At 40.3% G+C, this 26,817-nt stretch overlaps 1 protein-coding gene across 1 annotated transcript; it reads left to right on the top strand.

Moving 5' to 3' along the window:
* Window positions 1-22,977, top strand: LOC126194903 (thymidine kinase, cytosolic-like). The gene is made up of 4 exons (XM_049933264.1): window positions 1-144; window positions 6,940-7,173; window positions 7,265-7,474; window positions 22,533-22,977. Exons 1-4 carry the CDS (start codon window positions 127-129, stop codon window positions 22,713-22,715), a joined length of 645 nt encoding a protein of 214 aa, XP_049789221.1. The 5' UTR covers window positions 1-126; the 3' UTR covers window positions 22,716-22,977.
* Window positions 22,978-26,817: the final 3,840 nt, after the last annotated feature.

Raw genomic sequence — 26,817 nt, 5'->3', positions numbered from 1 at the left:
AGATGTAGAATTGGAGAATTTAAGCGGGAAATCTGTTTACACTTGGCGTGTGGCGTGTGTATGCGTTTTGATATATGTAGCTGTGAATGTCAATAGTTTGCTAGCCCATAGAGTTAAAAAGAAGAAATGAAGGGCCATATTCAGGTCATTTACTTTTAATATCCGTATTCGTTATTAGCGTTAAGGGTAGAAAGTAGACTGTTTTGGCTGCGGTATAATGACGCTGAATTGCTAGCACAAACTTTTATACTTCTGAGTGATGACCAGATCAAGAGTGTGTGATGTAAAGTAGTTACATATTGAGCTGTGGCAGAACGATTATACTGATACCTGTTGTAATTTGTCACATAATAGTTCAAGTGAGATGATGCTAGGCTAACGAGATATATACTATTCTCCTTGCACCAGAAAATTTTAAGCGGTCCTACATCAACATACTCTGCAAACCACCATGAGGTGTATGGCAGAGGGCACGTCGTACGTTCCATTGTTATAATTATTGGGGTTTCTTCCCGTCCCATTCACATACGGAGCGTAGGTAGATTGATTGTCCGAATGCCGCTGTGCGTGCAGTAATTATTCTAAACTCATCCTCACGATCCCTGTATGACGGATACGTAGGGGATTGGGGATTGTAGTCATCATTTAAAGCCGGTTACTAAAACTTTTGTTAATAGACTTCTCGGGGTAATTCACGTCTATCTTAAGAGACACGGTTCCAAAAGCTTCAAGTTGTATGACTTAAATTCGCTGAGTTTTTCACTTGAAACTGAAAGCAAATGCCTGGCAGGCGTATCAGTACAACTGGCGATTGATGTACAGTTTTTGTGTTTGTGCCCCGCCCTCCCCCCCCCTCTCTGTCTCTCTCTCTCTCTCTCTCTCTCTCTCTCTCTCACACACACACACACACACACACACACACACACACACACAGTTTTAAATTTTAATATTTCGCAAAATAATTAAATAGCATGTTTTCTTCCAGTGTTCCTACAAATGGCGAGGAGTTACTATTGTGATCTTTGAGCATTGTAACAGCTTTGCTGCAAGTAAAGCTGTATATTTTGACGTGGGACTATTATCTTCCAGTCTTAATGCTGGACCACCCAATTCTGAATCACTACGGAAGTGCAATGAAAGTAATAAATTCCCAGATTCTATCATACGTAAATACAAGCTGTGTACAGTATTGCTGCTCATAGAGGTTGCATATATATATATATATATTGCAGCAAAATAGCCATTATAGTTATACATTAGATTATAATCGTTTGAGAGTGAATTACAAGGATGTATTGAGTGTCTGCATAATTCTTAGTAGATACATTCAGTGCAGGTAGTATAACAGATTATCATTTGAACCATTTATTGCATAGTCTCTAATTGATCTGGTCCTCTTGTTGCATATTTCTATATGGTATCTCTCACAAGACTGTCCACATAGTGTACACTTGCAAAGGTTTGACGGCTCGTGGTATGTTGTATTTGCACAAATTTCATGGTGGAATCTGTGTACTGCGAGTCTTGTAAGTATGTGTCTCATCTCAAAATTTGCTGCTGTCCAAGTGCGGTTGATCATGGCCCCGGATCCATAGAATTCCGTTGGTACTTCCTCTCTTTTCTTGAGTAGTGATCTTAGTAGGTTCTCCGATGCTGATGTGTTGGGAAGTAAGAACATTGTCCTTAGATCCCCAATGAGGAAAGATTCTCGGGCAAGAAGGTAGTCTAATCTTGATCTAGTGGTTTTTGCTGCCCCTAATGCTCTTTTGATATGGGTTGCTTTTACTCTTTCCAATGTTTCTAAGTTCTTTTCATTTAGGTGTATCCATATGATTTCTGTCCCATAAGCCAGTATCGGTATTATTTTTGATTTGAAGAGTGCCATAGCTGTGTCTAGATTTAGTGTTCTGATGGAACTTATTTCGTTTATCGCTCTGACGGCCTGTGTCGCTTTCTCTGTTGTGTGTTTAGTGAAGCACTTTGCGGACGGCTGGAGTGTTATCCCTAGATATTTGTAATCTTTTGTGATAGATATTTGCTTTCCTTGTAGTGCAATTCTTGTCGGTTTTGGGATTTGCCCGCCTGGTCTGAATACCATCATTTCCGTTTTGTCGGTGTTGATTACAAACTTGTGTTTTCTGCACCATTTTTCCACGTCTTCTATAGTCTCGTGTAGTTTCTTTAAGTTTTTTTGAGCCTATCACAATGTCGTCCGCGTAGGCATATGCTTCGACATCTTCGTCATGAGCAATTTCCATAATGTCCTTTGCTGCCAGAATGAACAGGAGCGGGCTTAGTGGGTCTCCTTGGAGTACTCCGTTTGTTTGCCTTATTGGTTCAGACAGGTCGAGGTTGTCCGAGATCCTTATCTCATTCCATTCATTTATGGCGTTTATAATCCACGTCCAGACGCTGTCTCTTCCCAGGGTTTCGTCGAGCATCCTTTTTACTAATGATCGGTCGAGGAGGTCGAAGGCCTTTGTGAAGTCTATGAATACAGCATAATATTTTTGCTTCTTATCGATGGTTTCCCATATGTTTTTTAAAAGCAGCTCCACTGCTGTGATAGTGGATCTTTTTTCCCTGAACCCGAATTGAGATTCTGGGAGGTGGTCTTCCAAAGTGTGTCTTATTCTTCCTGTGATTAGTTTTGTGAATACCTTAAAAGGGTTGTTTTCCAAGGCTATTCCTCTGTATTTGTTTGTGTGTCCTTTGGGTCGCCCTTCCCTTTGTACATTACCCTTACTATTGATTTTCTCCACTGGCCTGGGATTTTTGCTGTTTCAATGCATTTGTTATACAGTTTTGTCCAAGTTGGCGCTAGCAGATGGGCTGTGTCTTTAAGGTATTCGTTGTAAAGCCTGTCCGGTCCCGCTGTTTTCTTCCTTTTTTTTTTTTGATTCAATGATGTTTCGGACCTCATTCGGAGTGAGTGGGGACCTGGCTGCCATCTCTTGCGGTGTGAGCTCTTGACTTGCTACCTGTGCTCCTTCTCTACCGTCTTTGTTGAGAATGTCTTTGAAATGTCTCGTCCATTCTTCCATGCTTATATAGTGTGACTGTGCCTGCTTTCTGGGGCGGATTGCAATGAATGGGTCTCTCCTGGCTTCTTCAGCTAGTCTTCTTCCCTGTGGGCCATTCTCTTCTCCCTTGTTAGTGTTTTGTAGGATCTTCTTTTCTCAGCATATGTTTGTAGTAGTGAGTGATTATCTGTGTCCGTTTTTAGTCGGTGTAAAGCTTGGAGTACTTGCATTTATACTACTGGAATTGGCACACGGTATCCCAGAAACCTTTGGTAAGCCTTGTCATCAAAGGTGGATGGTGATTATTGCTGCCATTGCAAAAACACACAAATCCTACTCATGCTTTGTGGTGTGCAGTATTGAGTGCTGTAGTAAGGATGTGTGTACCGAAGAGATAATTGATAATTGAATTTGCACCCTACCCTGCCACGTAGATGTATCAATTCACACACAAGTTGTGCTGTACAGAGTTGTGGCCAGATAGTTTCTCCACTGGCCAGATAGTTTCTCCACTGGCTATTTGTGGAAGTAAAATGAACTAACACCTATTTAAAAATAGATCTCAGTAGCTTGCAGATATACTGGAAAGTTTCTACCATCTAAGTAAGAGCTCTGGACCCCCCCCCCCCCCCCTTCCCAGTTTCTTTGGTGCTGAGCTATACAGTGCCAGTACAAATAGTGGTAAAAATTATGTAGTGGACTTGCCTTGCAGTTTTCATGTACATAACATGCATCAAAATACTCTTCTGAGATGTGGCCATTATCTAATACAGGTTTTCCAAATTTACCATGCAGATTTGTTTTAATGGCGAAAGGTGCATTAAATATGGCATGAACACTACACGTCAATTTCTTGCCATAAACGTTATTTGGTGTTGACATTCATTGGCTTCCCACCTCACAGCCAGATTAAGATCTTCCAGTGTAATCTAGATCAGTCCATCACCACAACCAAGATTTCAGGGAAGGTGGAGGAAGGTAGATCCAAAATCAGACTAGCCCAAACAGCAGAGGTATTGTAACCTGCTGAGACCTAAGGAACATGGCTACTACAGAGCTGGTAAGGGGATACAGTAGTTAGGAATAATATGAACAGACTTTGAGACATTAGGACCCATCCGTTTGAGTAATGCGTAATACACTGTTATTGTGGAATTGTGTGTTATGAGAAGACCCAATGTGCCAAATTCATTGAGATGCTTAAAGTATTGTCCTGTCATCATGTCTTGTATTTGATTTGTTAAGGCAGGTATTGTTTATCTTTTGAAGTTCGATTAAAATGATTTATTGTGGAGCAGAAACTGGTCCTTTTTTGTCAAGTAACAAGCAATCTAAGATACAGAGGCTGCAGGATAAATACCTCATACATCTTCACAAAGAATCTACAAACATTGGAACTTTCCAGTTCTTTAATGTCTTATATGTAAATCCTGTTAATAGCTGTGTTTAGGCTTGAGAACTGTAGTTTTCCAGACAGCTGATAGTCGGGTTTAGGATAATATGCACTGCCAAGACCTTATTACAGTAACAGCAGAGCATAGCTCAGGAAGCACCATAATCCAGTATGATAGAACATTCTGCTCATGGGAAGAGTGATGTGGATCATGGCTGCACCACCTGACACAAATCCCTAAGTGGAACCTAAAAATAAAACACCTAGTGGGGCCCATGGGGTTCTAAGCAGTTATGACATCCAACCTACGGGGAACCACAATAAAGCAAGTCGTCTTTATGGATGTCAAGTAACCAACCTTGCTAACAGCAAGACTTAGTAGAATTAAACAACGCAGACTGGACAATGACTGAATTTTCTTCTTGAGAACAAGTGTGATATTATATCTGGAACAAAGTGAGACATACATATTTAGTGGAATTAAGGAGACTCAGGTCAAGCTTAGGATATCTGTGAGTGCATCTTAATCTCCAGTGGAAAAAATTGAAATGGAAATTTACTTGAGTGTGATAGGGCCACTTCCCTTTAAATTCTGGTTGGGTTGGCGCACAGACCAAGGCCTAGGTTGGAAAAGGATTTGCTTGTGTGTTGGCAAAGCCAGGGAATGTGACTGCATAATAAAGAATGTAGTAATAATTGACCTGTAGCGTAACTTGAGGTCTATGTCCACTCCATATTTTCCACATTTTTTTGTTGTAAATAACTTACACTGGAAGGTAAATTCAAAAAGCTGTATTACATTATAGACAAATTACTTGCCTAGTGTATTTGTGCATAATATGTAGGACCTGCATTTATTGCACATCAACTTTAAAAAAATGCAAGTTTACATAGTTGTTGTAAAGTACTTAATGGTGGGCAGATGAATAAGACTGCTCACCACAGACACTACTGCATGGAGAGGAACAGTCTGACGGTATCATTTACTGCCTTCCTATGCTGAATAACAGTTCTGTGTAGTGCCTGGAATTCACTGTCACTCATTTTACCACAAGGAAAATGAACAATAAATGGTATTCTATAACACTAACCTAGTTTGCACACTCTACAGGATGGCTATCGTGCAGTTTTATCATGATAAGCAGTCACATTCTTATACTGATTATTATATTTTTTTTATTTTGGGCGCTTTTACTATTGCTACAGTTTTAAATGCATTGTTTTCTGTGGAGCTTGTATTAACTATTTTGAGTTTTGATATGAATGAATGTTGTAAAAGAGTGTGCAAAAAGGCAAATAAAGTCTTCCACTAACTAACACTGAGGTGACAAAAGTCATTGGACACCTCGTAATATCTTGTTGGACCTGTTGCCTGGCATAGTGCAGCAACTTATCATAACATGCATTCAAAAAGTCGTTGGATGCCCCCTGGAGAAATATTTAGCCATGCTGCCTCTATAGCCATCCATAATTTCGAAAGTGTTACCAGTGCAGGATTCTGTGCACCAACGGGCATCTCCATTACATCTCATAAGTGTTCAGTGGGGTGATCTGGGTGGTCATATCATTCGCTTGAATTGGCCAGCATGTTCTGTCATGGCGCATTTACATCCATAAAAATTCCACCTGTGTTTGGGAGTGTGACGTTCATGACTGGCTGCAAATGATTTCCAGTTAGCCAAACATAACCATTTCTAGACAATGATCAGTTGACCAGACCATGGTTTTCTAGTCGTCTAGGGTCCAACCAATAAGGTCACGAACCCGGGAGAGAGACTGCAGGCGATGTTGTGCTGTTAGCGAAGGTGCTTGCGTTGATCATCTGCTGAGGTAGCCCATTAATTCCAATTTCTGTCACAACAGATACATTTGTTGTTTGTCCCACATTATTTCTGATGTTATTTCACACAGTGTTCCTTGTCTGTTAGCACAACGCTAAGCAACATTCCTGCTCTCAATCATTAAGTGAAAGCCATCAACCACTAAGTTGTTTGCAGTAAGAGGTAATGCTTGAAATGTGGTATTCTTGACACTCTCTTCACACTGTGGATCTTGGAATATTGAATTCCCTAATGATTTACAAAATGGAACAACCTGTGCATCTAGCTCCAGCTACCACTCTGTATTCAAAGTCTGTTAATTCTCAATGTGGCCACAATCATGTTGGAAACCTTTTGACATGAATTGCCCGAGTACAAATGACAGCTCCAGCAATGCACTGCCGTCTATACCTTGTGTAAGCGATACTACCGCCATCTGTATGTACTTATCACTATCCCATGACCTTTGTCATCTCAGTGTAGTTTACTTTGTTTTGGTTTAGGTGTGTTAAATATTTTATGTTTAAATATATTTTATATTCATTGTTGATAGTTGTATCACATCAAACTGTAATCATTTCATCACAACCAGTTTGACGCCCTGTAATGTTTCCTTTAATGTTCATATTAATTACTGACTTACTTTATTTTACCTTTCCTTGAAAAGAGAGATTTTAAAACAGTATTTATTTTCATGAATTAGGTGATACTTGGACCTATGTTTTCTGGGAAAACAACTGAACTGATGCGAAGACTTAAACGATATCAAATTGCAAATTACAAATGTCTTGTTATTAAGTACAAATTGGATGATCGTTTTGGCAGTGAAGGGATTTTCACTCATGATCGTCAGACTTGTTCTGCTGTCGCTGCTGTCCGACTGTGTGAAGTTGATCCATGTGGATATGATATTATTGGAATTGATGAAGGGCAATTTGTAAGTACTGTTTTCTCATTGTTGATGTTTTGTACTGTTCTTGAGTTAAATGGTTCTTATTACACCAACTGAAATGTAAAAACTTTACTAGTTCCCAGACATATTGCGATTCAGTGAAGATATGGCCAATAAAGGGAAGATAGTGATTGTGGCTGCTCTTGATGGAACATACCAACGCCTTCCATTTGGTGAAGTACTCAGTCTAGTACCTCTGGCAGAAAGTGTCATCAAGCTAACAGCAGTTTGCATGGTGTGCTATGGAGAGGCTTCATATACCAAGAGGACTTGCAGTGACCAAAAGGCAAGTTTGAAAATTAAAATTCAATTATTATGTTCTTAAATTAAGGACAATGGAAATGTAATTTCAGATTACAGTAGTTATAACCAAGTCTTCAGATAGGTTCCTCTCAACTTGGGGTACAAGTGGTCTGCTACTCCTTTCTAACATACCCCAGCCTATTGCTCTCTTCCTCCTCCAGGATGAGATTGACAGTTCTGAAATCCAGTAGGTATAATTTTTTCCTACTTTTAAATGTGTGTATCAGCAATACTTGAAAATTTGCCTACTAAAGCCAGCCATACTGTCTCCTTATAACTTAAAAACTTCTAAAGAGAATTTTCCTTTTGATGTGAGAGGGGTCCCAGGTGGCAAACCTGTTAAAATATTGATATTAATTCTAACAACATAAGGAAAAGATAGATTACTACTCACCATAAACGTAACACATTAAGTTGCAGACAGGCACAACAAAAAGACACGTAACTCACAACTACTTCGCCTCTGAAGGGAAGATACGCAAACAAATATGCAACACAGCCATGAGCATTCGCATGGCATCCTCCTGTGCCTTCCTGTTCATGGGCAACCTACAGGAGACCTACCTAGCCTCCCAAAATGCCAAACCCCCAGTATGGTTCAGGGTAATTGATGATATCTTCATGATCTGGACTCAGAGCCAAGACACACTATCTTCATTTTTTCGCAAACTCAACACTTATCTCCCATCCGCTTCACCTGGTCCTCCACAAACCAGCATGCCACCTTCCTGGATGTTGGCCGCCTCATCTCCGATAGCTACATCCATATCTGTGTCTACATTAACCCCACTAACTACCAACAGTACTTGCATTTCGACACTGCTTCATTCCTTCGGCACCAAAATATCCCTCCCATACGTGCTGGCCACACAGTGATGGCGTATATGCAATGATAAGAACTCCCTTGCCCAGAACACTGGGCACCTCACCAAGGGCTTCACAAACAGGCAATCGTAAAACTACAGCAGCTACTACTGAGTACGAAACTGAAACAAACACGAACTTGATTCACGTTTGTCAAGCACTGGGTCGGGGCATGTGCCCTGTTTTGTGATGCATGTTTTGACTTAATACTGTACCTCCCTCACCCCCTATTTTTGTTTTTCTCTCTGAAGATCATTTCTCAAACGTAAGTTGTTATTGAGAGGTTCTGTTGATGTTTTTAGTTCCACTATTATTTCCCGTGGATAATCCGATCACATTTTCACAAGCTAGGTTTTGTAGTTGTCTTTCAGAATATCCTAAATGAGTAAAACATAAATGCATTTCATCAGATCCATAGGAAAAAATGAATTGGTATCTGTCTGTAAGTCTGCCTGAGTCTCAAACTTGCAGCATGAAAAAAGAACTACATTGTCTTTTAGCAAACAAATTAGCTGTTGTTTTCTTAAAATTTGATGTATATACAAATACTAACCAGGAAGAGAGTGTCATGGCTTGTGTATCGGTAGGACATTAACTGTAGAAATTGTGTGCCTTGTGCTTGCAAGCTGTTGTCTCATTATAATTTACACATTAGTACATATTGCATTCTGTATGTTGCACATTGAACTTTGCTGGCAGTTACATTTTCATCAGTGACGTGCTAAAGAACATCTTATGCTTGAAAGCATATAGAGACTTGGCTTTGTGCACTTTTAAGAAAGAACTCTTAGAAGCATTCATAATTTTGAACATTGAAACAGATATTATTAATAACATTCATGATTTCAGAAATTGAGAGGAAAAAAATATGAAGTTGAAGACATTTGTTGTTGTCAATCAGTTTTAAACAAATTAAGGACGGAGCATGAAAACTGTCAGTGACCAGAAAATGACATCTGGTCACCTTAATTTAATGATTAAAAATATATTAGGACATTTGCATTGGTGGTGGTGGTGGTGGTGGTGGTGGTGGTGGAGGGGGGGTGGAATTGGAAGATTGACGTTAGTAGAAAAGTGAGCGCATCATTTTTCAGTTCTCGCCTAAGGCAGCAAAATATCTAGCAATGGCCCTGCCCAGACCTAGTCCGCAAACAGATCTCCCATGCTGTTTCCCCTCACATCGCCAATTCTCCCACCATCCCCAAGAACCGGCTATGAGGGAGTGTCCCCTCCGTCACCCAACACGACCCCTGGACTGGAACAACTGAACCACATTCTTTGTCAGAGCTTTGATTACCTATCTTCATGCCCTGAAATGAGGGAAACCATATCCAGGATCATACCCACCCCTCCTAAAGTGGTGGTCTATCACCCACCCAACCTCCACAACATCCTAGTAAATCCCTGTGCTGCTCCCAATCCCAGCCCCTGTGCGGAAGACCCAGATGAAAGACCTGCCCAATCCACACACTCAGCAATTCCTATTCCAGTTCTGTCACAAGGTTATCCTACCCCATCAGTGACAGAGCCACCTGTGAAAGCAACCATGTCAATACTATCTCTGTTTCAGTCATTCCACAACTTTTTGTATTGGTATGTCTGCCAACCAGCTATCCACCAGGAATTACAGCCACTGCCAAACTGTGGTGAAGAGCAAAGTAGATCACCCTGTGGCACAACATGCAGTTGAACATAACATAGTTGGTTTCAATGGCTGCTTCACTACTGAGCTATCTGGCTCCTGCCCTTCACCACCAGCTTTTCTTAACTGTGCTGATGGGAGTTCCCCTTTCAACACATTCTCCACTCCTGTTATTATTCTGGCATCAACCTATGGTAACCTACTGCCCCCACCCCCCGCCCCCAACCCTCCATCAGACAGTTTCCACCACCCTCTGTCCTATTCTCATCTTTCACACTCTGTTTACTGCCCTCATCCTACATACCAACTCGTCTTTCCCCTTCCCTGCTCCTCTCCTTTCTTGTTCCCTGTTTCCCTCCGCCTCCTCTCCTCCCTGTTCCACAGCCTCCTTCCTGTTGACAGTCTAGCCCCCTGCACGCTCCGCCAGGCAGTGCTCTCCTCTCTCCTCCCCCCTCCCACCCGTATCTTGCTATCTCCTTCCCCACCCTTCCAGATTGCTGCTTCCATTCTACATGACAGTTTCATTCCGGTCTGAGCTGTCAGAGATGGCGGTCGTGTGTCTGAGGTGTGCTTGCTTGAGTGAATGAAAATGTGTTGGTGTTTCCTTTCCTGAAAGAGGCGAAAGCTAAAGTATAAGTGCCTTGTCGTTGCTCTTGTCTGTAACTCAACATGTTATTTTAACAGTGAGTAGCAATGTATCTTTTCCTTACGTTGTTGAAATTCTAATTTGGAATTTTCGTTTTTTGATGTTAATAATTATTATTCTGTTTATACGCCTTCAGAATGATTTTCGGTGGTTGCAGATTTTTAATTATTTCTATTCCATTGTTGAGTGGCTCATAAATTCACATTGGACTGAGCTGAAGACATTTTACAAAAACTTTTACACATTCCATTTTTGTCTAGCTTCTTAATGAGAATTCTTGGCACGCAGTCCATGACTTGTTGGAAGCTCTAAGCCACCCTTGCTGTAATGTAAAGGTATTTGCCAGTGAACTTCAACTGTTGCACACCGCCCAGGGAGTACCTCAAACAAATAACACAATACAAAACAAATATTTGTACTAATAGAGAACAGAGCGAGGTGGCGCAGTGGTTAGCACACTGGACTCGCATTCGGGAGGACGACAGTTCAATCCCGCATCCAGCCATCCTGATTTAGGTTTTCCATGATTTCCCTAAATCATTCCAGGCAAATGCCGGGATGGTTCCTTTGAAAGGGCACTGTCGACTTCCTTTCCCGTCCTTCCTTAATTTGACGAGACTGATGACCTCGCAGTTTGGTCTCTTCCCCCAAACAACCCAAATAATAGAGATGATGCACTTGTGTGTTATTTAAGAAGAGTTATGTTCAACATAAAATGATCTGCTGGCATGCTGGATCTGTTTTATAGGGTTGGTGTGATTAGCAGCCATGAATAAATTTCATGAAAGTGTCACCTGTCCTGTGCATGATATGTTTAAATAGGCCAGAGTGGAATTATATTTTACAGACCCATAAAAATTGTTACTGATGACTTTTGTTACTAAATGGTTCAAATGGCTCTGAGCTCTATGGGACTTAACTTCTGAGGTCATCAGTCGCCTAGAACTTAGAACTAATTAAACCTAACTAACCTAAGGACATCACACACATCCATGCCCGAGGCAGGATTCGAACCTGCGACGGTAGCAGTCGCTCGGCTCCAGACTGTAGCGCCTAGAACCGCACAGCCACCCCGGCCGGCTTTCGTTACTATTTAACACAGACCTTTCAACAGTGGTATGAGCATTATGCATTATATGGAACGAGAACTTAATAGTGGAAAAGCACAACTATTTGTTTTAGTCCTATAGCTCTGGTTTTGAATACAGACTTTTTGGCAGCACATGGTGTGACATATCTGGGAAAATTGTGATACAGTACATTTGTGACTTAGTACTAGTTTCACCATACGAGCCATTTGGATACTTCCTCCGAGCTCAGTTATAGTATTCTCAATCAGGTAAGCAAATTTATAATGTTATTGGATAGATAAAAAAATATACACACCAAGCAATGGCAGAACATCACACACACACACACACACACACACACACACACACACACACACAAGGTTTAACTTATGCAAGCTTTCGGAGCCAATGGCTCCTTCTCCCAGCTGAAGAGTTGAAGGCGAAGGAAGATGGATGAAGGGAAAGGACTGGAGTGGTTTAGGAAAAGGGGTACAGTCGGAAAAGTCACCCAGAACTCTGGATGAGTGGAGACATACCAGCCGGGATGAGAAGGGAAGACTGATTGTTGGGGAGTGCACCAGACGAGATTTGAAAACTTGAGAGCTTATAGGTGGAAGACAAGGTAATATGCAAGACATAGATTACTGCTAAAACATCATGCATGAGTTAATAAGAGTGAGAAGCTAAGTGCATTGCATGTAACGGAGTTGGGAGGGAGTGCAGGGAAAAATAGACAGACCAGAAAATGAAAGATGTAGAAATCTAAGGTGAAGGAAGGAGTAATTACTGTGAAGAAATTCTGAGATGAGAGAAATGGGAGGAATTAATTTAAATTAAGGCCAGTGGGGGGGGGGGGGGGGGAGAACTGAGGACATGTTATAGCATTCGTTCCCACCTGGGGAAGTATCCAGATGGCATGTATGGCAAAACAAGCACTTATTTCACAACTGTCATGTTGTAGTGCATGCTCTGCAACAGGATACTGTTTGTAGCTGGTATACACCCACTGCTTAAGCCCATTCATCCTAACTTGTAACTGAGTTGTAGTCATGCTGATGTAAAAGGCCAAACAGCTGGTATATGACGTGTCATTTCACAGGTGGCTTTCCTTTTGATACTATATGTTTCGCCAGTTATAGGGCTGGTATTGGTGGTGGTAGGATGCGTAGGGCAAGTCTTGCAGTGGGGACAGTCATGGGGTAGGAGCCATAGGATAGGGAGATGGGTGCAGAATGAGCATAGGGTCTGACAAGGATATTGCAGAGGTTGTTAGGGTGATGAAAACCTATTGTTTCTTCACTCTGTCTCAAAACCTGGTAGAAAACCCAAAGAGATTTTGGTCATATATAAAGTAAACCAGCGGCGGGATGCAATCAACACCATCACTGTGCAATAACAATGGTTATGTCACTGATGACAGTGCCACTAAAGCAGAGGTACTAAACACAAGTTTTCTGAAACTTGTTCACCAAAGAGGATGAAGTAAATATTCCAGAATTTGAATGTAGAACAACTGCCAACATGAGTAACTTAGAAGTAGTATCCTCTGTGTAGTGAAGCAGCTTAAATCACTTAATAAAGGCAAGACTTCTGGTCCAGATTGTTTATCAGTCAGGTTCCTTTCAGAGTATGTTGATACAGTAGCTCCATGTCTAACAATGACATACAACTGTTCGCTTATTGAAAGATTTGTACCTAAAGATTGGAAAGTTGCACAAGTCACAGGAAACAGGAGTAATCCACTGAATTACATATCCATGTCACTGACGTCAGTTTGCAGTAGGTTTTTGGAACATATTCTGTGTTCAAACATAATGAATTATCTAAACAAAAATGACTAATAGTCGGCATGGATTCAGGAAAAATCATTCTTGTGAAACACAGCTAGCTCTCTATTCTCACAAGTAATGAGTGCTGTCAACAGGGGTTGTCAAATTGACTCTGTATTTTTAGATTTCCAGGAGGCTTTCGACACTGTTTCTCACAAGTGTCTTCTAATCAAACTGTGTACTGTTGCTTGTAAGTAGGTTTAATGTGGACAGAAGTGTGTTGCTGGTCTTTGGTGAGGGTGAGATCAACACAAAGAAAAGTGGCATAGGATTTGGAGTAGGACCATGTGAATTTTAATTGGAAGAAGGTATTAAGAGATTCCAGGAATTTTAACAGGTTGACCTCACCATGAGCATATGGTAAAGATGTCATCAACGTAAACTAAACCAGGGGCTGAAGTCATGGATCCCAGGAAAGCCCCCTCAAAGTGACCCAAGAAAAGGTTAGCATAGAAAGGAGCCATCATGGTTCCCATGACCATACCCCTGACCTCTTTGTATGTCTGCCCCTCAAAGGTAAAGTAATTGTTGGTAAGTATAAAGTTGATAAAGGTAGTCAGGAAAGGTGTCATAGGTTTGAAATGAGGTGGGCGCTGACTGAGGAAATGTTCAACAGCAGAATGACCATGTATGTGGAGGATGTTGATATAGAGGGAGATGGCATCAGTGGTGACAAGCAAGGTGTATGATAGGAGTGGGATGGGCACAGATTTCATGCAATGTTGGAAATGGTTGGTATGTTTGATACAGGAGGGAAGTATCTGTATTAGGGATTGATGATGGTGATCAGCTAAGGCAGATATATGTTCAGTGGGTGCTTTGAAGCCAGCAACTATAAGAATGCTAGGATGATGGCCAGAGGTTTTTAGAAGGGAGTGCAGGTCAGTTTGAATCAGAGGGGTGGGACCTGCATGGCAGTTGCTGTATGCAGAGGTGTCAGACAGCTGCATACAGCTGGCATAGACCTTCACTAACATACTCCTGTTGGTCAAGCATCACATTAGTAGATACTTTGTCTTTGTCTGCTGCGAGGATAATGATGGAGTCATTAGCTTTTAGGGAACATAGAGCCTGGAGTTCTCCAGAGGACAGGTCAGGGTCATGTTGTAGGGACCTGAGGGAGGGTTGTGAATCAACGGTGGATGTGTGGAATTCTTGGAAGGGATAATTTTGAGGTAGTGGTGTTGGATCAAGTTAGGATCATGGTCGGAAATGGTCAAGGCAGGGTTCAATGTCAAGTTTGCTGATGGAAAGGTGTTGGATTTGGGTTGCAAAGTGACATTTCCAGCTGAAATTACATTTAAAGAGAAGTAGGTCCTTCACTAAAAACAGCATGATTAAATGCAAGTTTAGGGCTGAAAATGAGACCCTTGGATAATACAGATAATGCACAAGGGGAGAGTGGTTTAAATGAAAGGTTGTGAACACTGTATTGTTGTGACTGGTTCTTGTAATTATGTGTTATTGGTCTGGGAGGCAGTGGTTAAGGCTGTGGGATGTTAAAGGAAGTTGGCCAAGCTCGGTTTGTAGGAGAGGAGAGGAGTGGTGGTTGATGGTGTGGCAGTTAGAGGAGCTGCAGAGGGGTAGGGAGGGAAATACCACTGTTGAGGTAGTTTAGGAGAGGGTGGGATAGCTTTTTGAGGTACGTCTGGCACATTGTTGCAGTCTGAAGATGGCTAGGCAGAAGACACCATTTCAAGGAAACATCTGCGAACGTTTGTGGGAGTAGATTGAAGGGAATCAGGGAATAAAACACTAAGCCTTATCAAACTAAAAAAATATAAATTTACTGTGAAATAAAGACAAAAAAATAACAGGAATAAAGGCTGTGTGAATGTGCATAGCTGCTGCTTGGGAACATTCGCAATTCTGCCAAACTAAAGAATGTCGTGCCAACTGAAAAATGCCACACTGTAGTGTTAAATGAAATGTCATGCTGCACCAAGTGCTTCTGAGAAAGACCGAGCAAAGCTGAGACAGGTCAAGCCTCGGCCCGCACAGGTGCTGCACATCTTGCTTGGGTGTAGTTTGGCATGCTGTGGCTGACCCTGATACATGAATTTGCTAAAGTATTATAAGTGAAAAAATAAGATATACTGTCCACTACGAAGGAATTAGACTAGTTAGAATAGCCTTTGGGGAATTCAGGGCTAACACTGTTCCCAGCCTCTGGGTCAATGCCAGTGTGCTGCCATTTGACATCAGACAGGAATTCCTCATGTTGCAACTGGCGTACGACATGGATTCATATCCACATACAACTACATACGACTCTGTTGCTTGTACGCATTTCTAACAACACGTTAAACACCATCAGCAAGCAATGAGGCCTTTTTGTTACATGCAAAGGAGTTTCTCTTGGACATGGGTGTGACAGATATTGATGTTTTTTGCTCCAAGGGTGGAGGAACAAGAAACTTTTGCTTAAATCCCAGAGTTATTTTAGAATTGACTATGTTCTTGAGAGAAGAAACTTCAAATGTAATTTTTAAGTCTATTTTTTTATAACATTTTCGGTAAGCATCACTATTTTTCTGTAGTATACATAGCTAGCTGGAAACAAGGGGATACATTTGCTCTCAGTAGTCTTCCCGGACATTGTCTTCAGATATCAACACCATGATCAGTTCAGTTGTTACTGCTGAGCTGTGTGAGATATCCTGAAGGCACTGGAGCAGATGAGTCGTCATCACAGCAGAAAGTTTCTCATCTACTCCTATACCCTTAGTACCCTACAAGCATTGCAGCAAATGTACCCAGCAGAGAGAATGATAGTATTAATACAGTACAAATAGCTATGCCTTCAGCATCAGGGGTAGCAGTTATTATTTTCCTGGGTACTAGGGCAAGTAGGAATTTGAGGAAATGAGCTAGCAGATGGATCTGCCAAGGTGGTCTCCAGGGATGTCTGTGATTCTACGTAACATTCCCATATAGGCTGTCATCTTGCCGATTCAAAAAGCCTTGCAACTGTGGACGGTGTGGCAGTGCACCTTTTTTTATCTAGTGTTCACCCAACCTTCTGCCATAATCTCCCAACCCCTTCTTAGTTGGGTCTTACTATTTTCAGTTAATCTCTTAAGAACTGACATAAAACATTTTACTGTGTGTGTTTGTGTGAAGGGGGTGGGGTTGGGGGGGGGGGTCACAGGTGCGTGCATGCGCACACGTGTGTAAAAATCTGCACAAAAGAACTTTAAAGAAACTGTTTCATTTTCATTTAGTACCTTTTTACTAACTTTTAAACAATTTTAACCACACTTGTCTTATCATATCGTAAGATGGGTACTAAAGGCCTTGCCGTCCCACACCAAAATCATATTTTCGTCTAAGAAACCAGAAAGGTATGTAAGAAGCCATTTCAGTTTTTAAAAGTATGTACAGTTTTGTATGTGCCAAACTGCATTGGCAACCCCAGTCACTTCCTACATCAGCAACACATTATTCTCATCATTCATACAACAGTGTTTCATATCGGAGCAAAAATGACAAAAAGATTTCCTGTAAAAGGAAAAGGTTTCTGGTGAAGTGCTTAAAAATAACCATGATACCTCCTGCCAAGAGAGGTAAATTAAGCAATATGTCAGAATTCACTAAAAAAGTTATAGCACAAGCCAGGTGACTAGCCAATAACAATTATGTGCCAAAATCTGCAAACAAAACAAAGGAATGTTATAAGAAATGAAAAAACTCATTACTACCTGAGCATGAGAAGATTACTGAGATTCACAAGTACTGAGTCACAAAGCCACAAGGTGAGTTGCAGATATATTCAGTAATCAATATGCAAGTATTCTAAAAAAGTTGTTATAAAGCATCAGCAAACTGTTACATAATACATTGAGTGTAATAAAGTCTCCCATAGCATCTACATTCTTTTGGGAACACAATGCCAATGAAAGAGAGTAAAAAATAAACTATCATCTAGAACTTATGGTATCCTGATTTTATCATGAAGAACTGCATAAACGGAATAGCTGTCCCATTTTATGTAAAATTCCTCTGATGATGGGAACATCTCCTGATTGAAAGTGGCAAAAATGTTGGTGACATGCTCTCCACAAAAAAACAAAAAGCAGTTGGGACCTTCCCAGACTTGTCAAAAACATTTGATGCCATAGACTACAAAATTTTATTTCAGAAATTGCAGTGCTATGGCCTTAAGAAATCTGTTTGAAGTGGTTTAGCTCTTTTCTTACAAACAGAAACCAAAGTAGCAATAAAATTATGATATGAGTTTGAAAGCACGCCAGAAGGCATGGTTCTGGAACTGGGCTACTAGACAGAGTAGTAATAGCCATCAAACACTAGTGTTGCTTGCTATGGCACCACAGTTGACAATGCCAGCAACCAGCACTTGAGACGGCTGTTTACAAGTACCTGTCACCACTCATACATGGATATCAGATGTGTATTTGTTTCACTGTTGTCTCTCAATGTTCTTACTCTGTTTCACTATGTTTCTAGTTTTCTATCTTGGGGTTACTAATTGGTCTTTAAATATCGATCATGTCATCTACACTTGTCTATGTCCTCCTTGTTTTGTCTTGTCTGTAAATTTTCGATGAACTGTTCTTAGTGACCCAGACCGGTTGTTCTATTCTCATCAGATTTTTGTGTTGCTTCCAATATTCTATCACTACTAAAAGGTATCAGATAGATTATATAATGGTAAGACAAGAGATTTAGGAACCAGGTTTTAAATTGTAGGACATTTCCAGGGGCAGATGTGGACTCTGACCACAATCTATTGGTTATGAACTGTAGATTAAAACTGAAGAAATTGCAAAAAGGTGGGAATTTAAGGAGATGGGACCTAGATAAACTGACGAAACCAGAGGCTGTACAGAGTTTTAGGGAGAGCATAAGGCAACAATTGACAGGAATGGGGGAAAGAAATAAAGTAGAAGATGAATGGGTAGCTCTGAGGGATGAAGTAGTGAAGGCAGCAGAGGATCAAGTAGGTAAAAAGACGAGGGCTATTAGAAATCCTCGGGTAACAGAAGAAATATTGAATTTAATTGATGAAAGGAGAAAATATAAAAATGCAGTAAATGAAGTAGGCAAAAAGGAATGCAAACGTCTCAAAAATGAGATCAAAAGGAAGTGAAAAATGGCTAAGCAGGGATGGCTAGAGGACAAATGTAAGGATGTAGAGGCTTATCTCACTAGGGGTAAGATAGATACAGCCTACAGGAAAATTAAAGAGATCCTTGGAGAAAAGAGAGCCACTTGTATGAATATCAAGAGCTCAGATGGAAACCCAGTTCTAAGCAAAGAGGGGAAAGCAGAAAGGTGGAAGGAGTATATAGAGGGTCTGTACAAGGACGATGTACTTGAGGACAATATTATGGAAATGGAAGAGGATGTAGATGAAGATGAAATGGGAGATACGATACTGCGTGAAGAATTTGACAGAGCACTGAAAGACCTGAGTCGAAACAAGGCCCCGGGAGTAGACAACATTCCATTAGAACTACCGACGGCCTTGGGAGAGCCAGTCGTGACAAAACTCTACCATCTGGTGAGCAAGATGTACGAGACAGGCGAAATACCCTCAGACGTCAAAAAGAATATAATAATTCCAATCCCAAAGAAAGCGGGTGTTGACAGATCTGAAAATTACCGAACTATCAGTTTAATAAGTCACGGCTGCAAAATACTAATGCGAATTCTTTACAGACAAATGGAAAAACTGGTGGAAGCCGACCTTGGGGAAGATCAGTTTGGATTCCGTAGAAATGTTGGAACACGTGAGGCAATACTGACCTTACGACTTATCTTAGAAGAAAGATTAAGGAAAGGCAAACCTACGTTTCTAGCATTTGTAGACTTAGAGAAAGCTTTTGACAATGTTGACTGGAATACTCTCTTTCAAATTATAAAGGTGGCGGGGGTCAGATACAGGGAGCGAAAGGCTATTTACAATTTGTACAGAAACCAGATGGCAGGGCATGAAAGGGAAGCAGCGGTTGGGAAAGGAGTGAGACAGGGTTGTAGCCTGTCCCCGATGTTTTTCATTCTGTATATTGAGCAAGCAGTAAAGGAAACAAAAGAAAAATTTGGAGTAGGTATTAAAATCCAGGGAGGAGAAATAAAAACTTTGAGGTTCGCCGATGACATTGTAATTCTGTCAGAGACAGCAAAGGACTTGGAAGAGCAGTTGAACAGAATGGACAGTGTCTTGAAAGGAAGATATAAGATGAACATCAACAAAAGCAAAACGAAGATAATGGAATGTAGTCGAATTAAATCGTGTGATGCTGAGGGAATTAGATTAGGAAATGAGACAATTAAAGTAGTAAAGGAGTTTTGCTATTTGGGGAGCAAAAAAACTGATGATGGTCGAAGTAGAGAGGATATAAAATGTAGACTGGCAATGGCAAGGAAAGCTTTTCTGAAGAAGAGAAATTTGTTAACATCGAGTATAGATTTAAGTGTCAGGAAGTCGTTTCTGAAAGTATTTGTATGGAGTGTAGCCATGTATGGAAGTGAAACATGGACAATAAATAGTTTGGACAAGAAGAGGATAGAAGCTTTCGAAATGTGGTACTACAGAAGAATGTTGAAGATTAGGTGGGTAGATCACGTAACTAATGAGGAGGTATTGAATAGGATTGGGGAGAAGAGAAGCTTGTGGCACAACTTGACTAGAAGAAGGGATCGGTTGGTAGGACATGTCCTGAGGCATCAAGGGATCACCAATTTAGTATTGGAGGGCAGCATCAAGGGTAAAAATCGTAGAGGGAGACCAAGAGATAAATACACTAAGCAGATTCAGAAGGATGTAGGTTGCAGTAGGTACTGGGAGATGAAGAAGCTTGCACAGGATAGAGTAGCATGGAGAGCTGCATCAAACCAGTCTCAGGACTGAAGACCACAACAACAACAACAACAACAACATGGTCATTATAAAAACACAGTGATCAAGGGTATATCAGAACTTTCTACTCTGATTATGGTGATATTGCATAAGTTGCAATCCAGTGTCCAGTATCTGAATCAGTCCTGTTCCTTCCAGACATAAACGGCTTACCATTGAACATCATTGCTACTGCCAGTAAATTACTTACAGAGGAAATGAGTGAAGGTACAAGTGAGCTAGGTGATTGATTTGACAAATAACCTGATATTCAACACAAAAATGCACCTTTAAGAACAAGGAAAACTGAGTGTGATACAAGGAGTTGTGATTTTTACATATTTCCCACATTAGAAACAAGATGTTTAGGCATACAGATATAGAACAATATAAAATGGCAAACACTTCTAAGCAAAATCATTAGTAAGCTCAACAAAGTATACTACACTTTACATACTGCACTAGCCAAGAGTCTGTATGTGCTGTATACTGTGCTCAGTTCAGTACTATAATGCATTATTTCATTGTATTCCTGGGAGGTTCTCTGACTAGCTCAGATGTTCTCCTCACTCAGAAAACAGCTATGAGAGTAACACACAATGCAAAGCAGACAGACAGCTTTGGATATCTCTTCCAGTGTGTAAGTTTTTTAAAAGTAGCATTTGTAAATTAGGCAAAAATGTGAATGTCAGTAATCGTAGTACAAGACAGTAATAAAACTCCATATAGCAACTGCTGTGTCATCTGAACAAGACACAGCCAGGGCAAAAGCACCTCAGGTGCAAAGATGCAAGCTGGTGCCAGTGTCATAGATATTAGTCACTTGTGCGAGTTCCACCAGCACCATGGGCAGCACTGAGGGTGAAGATATCGACTTCACCTTGGCCAGTTGCCAGCCGAGTACAATCTGCCAATTACCAGATGACAACGGACAGAAGCCTACTTGGAAGATAGAAGAGTAGCTCTCACAAACTTGGTTACAGGTCGTCGTTCAGGGCTGACTTAGCCAGGGAACATTGTTTACTGAACTCTCAGAAGTAGACTGACAGTTGTTGTGAATTGAATTGCATTTGCTATGTACCGTGAAGTTTACCTATGATTATTTGCACTTAGCCATTGAGGGCCTTTTTTGTGGTGTATTACATGCAGTGTTGTAGACTTAAGCATTCAACGAATCACAACAATAGGTATATCTTTTTTAACTCATTTGTGTGACTTTGTCACTAATTTGTTGGAGTGTTGTAGGACCTTCACTCTCCTATCCTGTTACCTGACCCTGGGGCATAGCTGTATAATAGTGGCAACTCAGCCTCCACAGCAGTAGTGACAAGGGCTTTACAAAACTGGCGATGAAGGTTTACAAAAGAAACAATGAGTACATCTGCCCTTAAAACATTCACCATCACATCAACATAAGTAAACGACGACCTGCCAACATAAATTAAAAAGAGGGAAAGAGAAAGTAAGAAAACAACCACCATAAAGTTCCTGTTTAATAGTAATCTGAAAGCCTTCTCTCTTGATTATTGTGTGTGTGTGTGGGTGTGTGTGTGTGTGTGTGGGGGGGGGGGTGCATGTTGTGTCATATTAATCACATTATAACAGTTATTAAATGTACTTATGGAAAATTGTTAGCTTTATGGTTCATGAGTTTTATCGTATCATCTTGTCATAAACCATCACATTGTACTACGACTTGACTGATATTGTAATGTACCTTCTGTACATCAACATGTGAATGCCTTGCACAAGAATGATTCAGAGGACCAATAAATAAATAAATTAATTAATTTATGCTGTAGGTAAGGGTTATTTCTTCTAGATAGTTGAGATCAATTGCATTGCATGCCTTACAAACTCATTCCTACTTCTATATTAAATATATGTCTTCCCTACTCTTTGCATACTGTTCATCTCATGCTTTAAATGTGCCTAAGAGTGCCCATTTTTAAATCTGCCTAATACTGTCCATTGAGGCTATTGCTCAAAAACAGGCATAAATTAACCAATAAAATTAATTATGTCTTGTAAATTAGTCCAAGTTAAGAGCTGGACATTCAAACATGGTAGACTTCATTGTAGTAAATAATTTGATTTTTTTGGTAAGGTTTCCTGGTTTATTTTGTAGGTTGAAGTGATTGGAGGTGCAGACAAGTACATGGCCGTGTGTCGCCAGTGTTATTTCCAGACATCCTTAATAAAAAATGAAGAACTTAACAAAAAGTGTTCTCCAATGAAAGCTTTAAATTATGAAAGTATTACAAATCGTTCGTCAATAAATTGTGAAAATGTGGCCAAGATATGGCTGTGACACACAAATAAATAGTAACTTTGTTGCATTTTTAATGTGAAAAAATTCTCAGAGCAATATATATGAATTAGTTGAAAGTTGCCATTGAAGAAGAGGAGGCGGGTTTGCCTGCTGGACCAAGTTATGACTAACTCCTGGAAGGTGTTGAAAATTGTATTTTAGAGAATGGACACCAGTTGGATGACACAGTTTTTCGTAAATGACCACATGAATCAAATAAAGATTTTAAATTTTAATTTTGTATTAATAAAAGTATTTTTTAAAAAATCAAAATTCTGTTGTTTATTTGAAAACCATTCATTTCGTGTCACTTACCCTCTATTATAGATCTTCTTGCTCAGGCAAAGGTAAAAAAGAGATAACCTTCCATGTTTTGACACTAGAAGGTGCCACTCGGGCCCCACTGACTGCCATTTCATCCTCTGCCAGTGACATCGCTGGATGTGGTATGGAGGCACATGTGGTCGGTACACTGCTCTCCCAGACTGTCAGTTTCTTGACCTTGGAGCTACTACTAATCCTCAGATGGCCTCACAAGGCTAGGTGCACCCCGTACCAGTCCTCTCACCCTTGCTGAAATCCCTGGCAGTATTGGGAATCGAACCCGGTTCCCCACATGGCAGTCAGTCGCACCTTGATCACTCGGCTACACTTGCTCAGTCAAAAAGTTCGTGAATTCTTATCTTTTTTTTAATCCATTCACATCATTCCATTACGTTTGACACAAAAGGATAGTGCTTGGAGAAGCAGAACAGACTAAAACAAGAGTGACACAGAAATGTAGAAATAAACACATAATCTGTTGTGTAATGTATACATGCTGTGCTGTGAGGTGACCGGTAGTGTTGAAAATGAACACACTTCTTATGCCGCAATATCAGTTGTATTGTCCCAAGATGACCAGTTTCAACAGTCCTGTGCTACCATCAGGTGATGTAAGGGGAAAACATAAAGATAATAAGAGGGGTGGAGGGAGACTACAATTCATATGACAGATTATATAAAAATAAAAAATTCCACGTACCTTATGGAAATTGCTACAAAACTGCCATGTTACATTACATGAAGTCAAAGCATAAAAGGTAACCCCCACGTATACATGTCTCGATAAAATTCAGTTGATAAAAAACACAGATGATAAAAAAAGAATGTAGTTAAAATTCTCGTGTCATCCATGTATGCTGGTGGCGAACATGATTATCACAACCTTGCTGCACAGCACTATGCTGCTAGTGGAGTGGTAACTAAGAGATGGCAGACACACTAAAAAGTTACCTATCTTGCCACTGGATGGTTTGTGTAAACATACTGAATGATCACATACTGTGGTTACAAGCAATGAATAGTGGTGCACCAGAAATAAGGTGGATTTTTCAAAATGCCCAATATAACAATTTTTCGTGCCATCTGGCCATACATATAAAATGTCCCTCCATATAAAATCTGTAGTAGTTGCATATTGTGTGCTTACTGACAGTGGGAAAATTACCCTAAAAATTAAAAATTAAAGATCTTTAATTTACAAGGCAATGTGACATAAAAAGAAAACCACACTGGTGCAAGGACAAATGCTAAACTCGCCAGATCTGGAGGGGTCCCGCAAAGTAAACCCATGGAAAAAAATGGGGATGTATGCAAAAACCATGTGGTGCTGAATTTACTGCAGTAAATGCAAGCCTTACTGGGTGCGAGGTGTCTACTACAGAATCAGTCAAGGCTTGTATCGGCCTCTGGATTAGATGACTTTTGAAGTAAGTTCAGTACAGCACGGTGTTTGTGTACGTGCCATACCCCCCTTTTTTTCCGCGATGATACTTCGCCAGACCCCTCCAGCTCTGGTTGGTGTGTAGCACTTGCACTCACACCAATGTGATTTTCTTTTTACCGTACATTGCTTTGTAAATTAAAGACACTGGTTTCTTAATTTTTTTTATTATTAGTGTCATTTTCTCACTGGCAGTAAGCACACAATATGTAATTACTACAGATTTTATATGGAGCACAAGCTCATGGTAATTTTATATGTATGGCCAGGTGGCATGCCCAAGTGTTATATTGGGCACTTTGAAATATCCACCCTTCTTTCTGGTGCACCGCTGTTCAACAATGGCAACTACAGTATGTGATCATTCAGCATGCCACCCAGTGGCAAGATAGGTAACTTCGTAACAGATCAGCGACCTCTGTTAACACACTATCAGCAGTGTAGAGCTGTGCAGCAATTTTGTGATTATCATATTCACAACCAGCTTGCATGGGCGATACAAGGATTTTAACTGTGTTCATTTTATCAACTAATTTAATTTTACCAAGACATTTATACATAGGATGTGACTTTAATGCTTTGACTTCATGTAATACCATAAGGTATCTGGAAATTTGTACATTTTATGTGATCTGTCACGCGAGCTGGGCTCCCTCTACACCCCCCCTCCCGCCCCAATTAAAACTTCCATTTACTCCTTAGATCAGAAAAGGTGTTCATTTTCAACTGAAGCTACTGCACTTGAAATTTAGGCAAGTTGTTTATCAGAAAAAATAAACAGTAAGGGAATATGAAAAATAATTTAAAATGCTACTGCAAGAGCAAGGAGTGGAAAGTCATTCTATATCAGCACTCATAATAGGCACAAATGTTAGTAGTATAATGAGCGAAGAATTATAATGAGAAGCACTGTCAGACTAGGGGACCAAAGATTCAGTGAATTTCTCATTTGCATGACAATGGTGCAATTCAGACACTTGCAGTGATTAAGGTACAGAACCCACATTTGGGAGAAGATAGGTTTGACCATCCAGAGCTAGTTTTTTTCGGTTTCCCTAAAATGCTGCCAGGATGATTCCGTGGCAATGAATGTGACATGATTCTTTGCTTATCCTTATCCAAACCAAGCCCAAACTCTGTTTCTAACAGCCTCATTTTTGTAGGTCTGATAATTTCTAATCTTGTTTCCTTTGTCTCAGTGGATTAGTTTCCTTTTGGGATTTTGTACAGATATGTTGCAGATTTAGCATTGTCTGCCTGGGAAGTCTGATTATTACTACAGCACACTGGACTGTGTGTACAAATTTCTTTGAGGAGGATCATCTTGTCAGTGACTCAGCAGTTTATGGATTGACAAAAGGTTACCTTTTCTCCCACATTCTGCCTCATCTTGGTCCAAAATGATGAGTTTTATATCTTTTAGAGAATGTCAGAATTGAAATGGATCAGTTTTTACTTTTTTTCAGGGTATACATTGTAATAAACATTTGAAGGAAGCTAAAATTGAGCAAGAGTTTAACTCAAATTTCTGTCAAATTGAAGCTTTTGAGTCAGTCTGTTTGACATGCTCTTGCACAATTGAGGGGCTCAGAGCAAAAGTGGACCAAGTCCAAATAATTTAAAATCCTAGTTATATCACAGTTGGGTTCAAAATAACAACAATTCTTCAAACCAATGCTGAAACAAGTTCATAGGTCAGTATCCAGTCAGCAGGGTGCAGTATTTACTTGATAATCTGAGATAATAGCGCCTTCCACTAGAGCTATTGTGAACCATTTAAAGTTGCAAAGCACATTACAGAAAATCTGGAGAGAGAATTTAACAAAATTGTATTTTACAATACTGGGATATTAAAATATCAATTAATGTGTCTGCTTTTATACGGGGAGTGTGAAATAATGGAAGAGGAGCCTGATGAAATTCCAGATATTGATAAGTAAAGATTTTCAGAAAAAAATCATCAGTTCCATTTTGATAGAAATTATTCACAGTAACATACATTTTAAGCTAAGGTTTTAGTTATGCACTGCTCTGTAAAACTTAAGCATGAGATAAATAAATTAACATAACATATTAACTACTTGGTGGAAATGAATGAAAATGCTGGAGAATGTTGCCAGAGGTATCCCAGTTACACGTAGAAAGATGTAGATTACATGGCACGAGGCCAGCAGTATTATAGCACCAAATAGGGATGCCCAGCATCACGAGGCAGTTGAAGGAATGGAAAAATACGTGTGACAATCAGCGAGCAGTTACAGTGCACTGTGGTGGTGGTCTACATTGCAGCATGGGCAGGAGACAACATTTAGATGACTTCACACAGGGAAGAATCAT

This window comes from Schistocerca nitens, chromosome 7 (genome assembly GCF_023898315.1).
Source record: "Schistocerca nitens isolate TAMUIC-IGC-003100 chromosome 7, iqSchNite1.1, whole genome shotgun sequence".
NCBI lineage: Eukaryota > Metazoa > Arthropoda > Insecta > Orthoptera > Acrididae > Schistocerca > Schistocerca nitens.
Note: the sequence above shows the minus strand (reverse complement) of the source record. Positions and strands in the feature narration are given on the sequence as shown.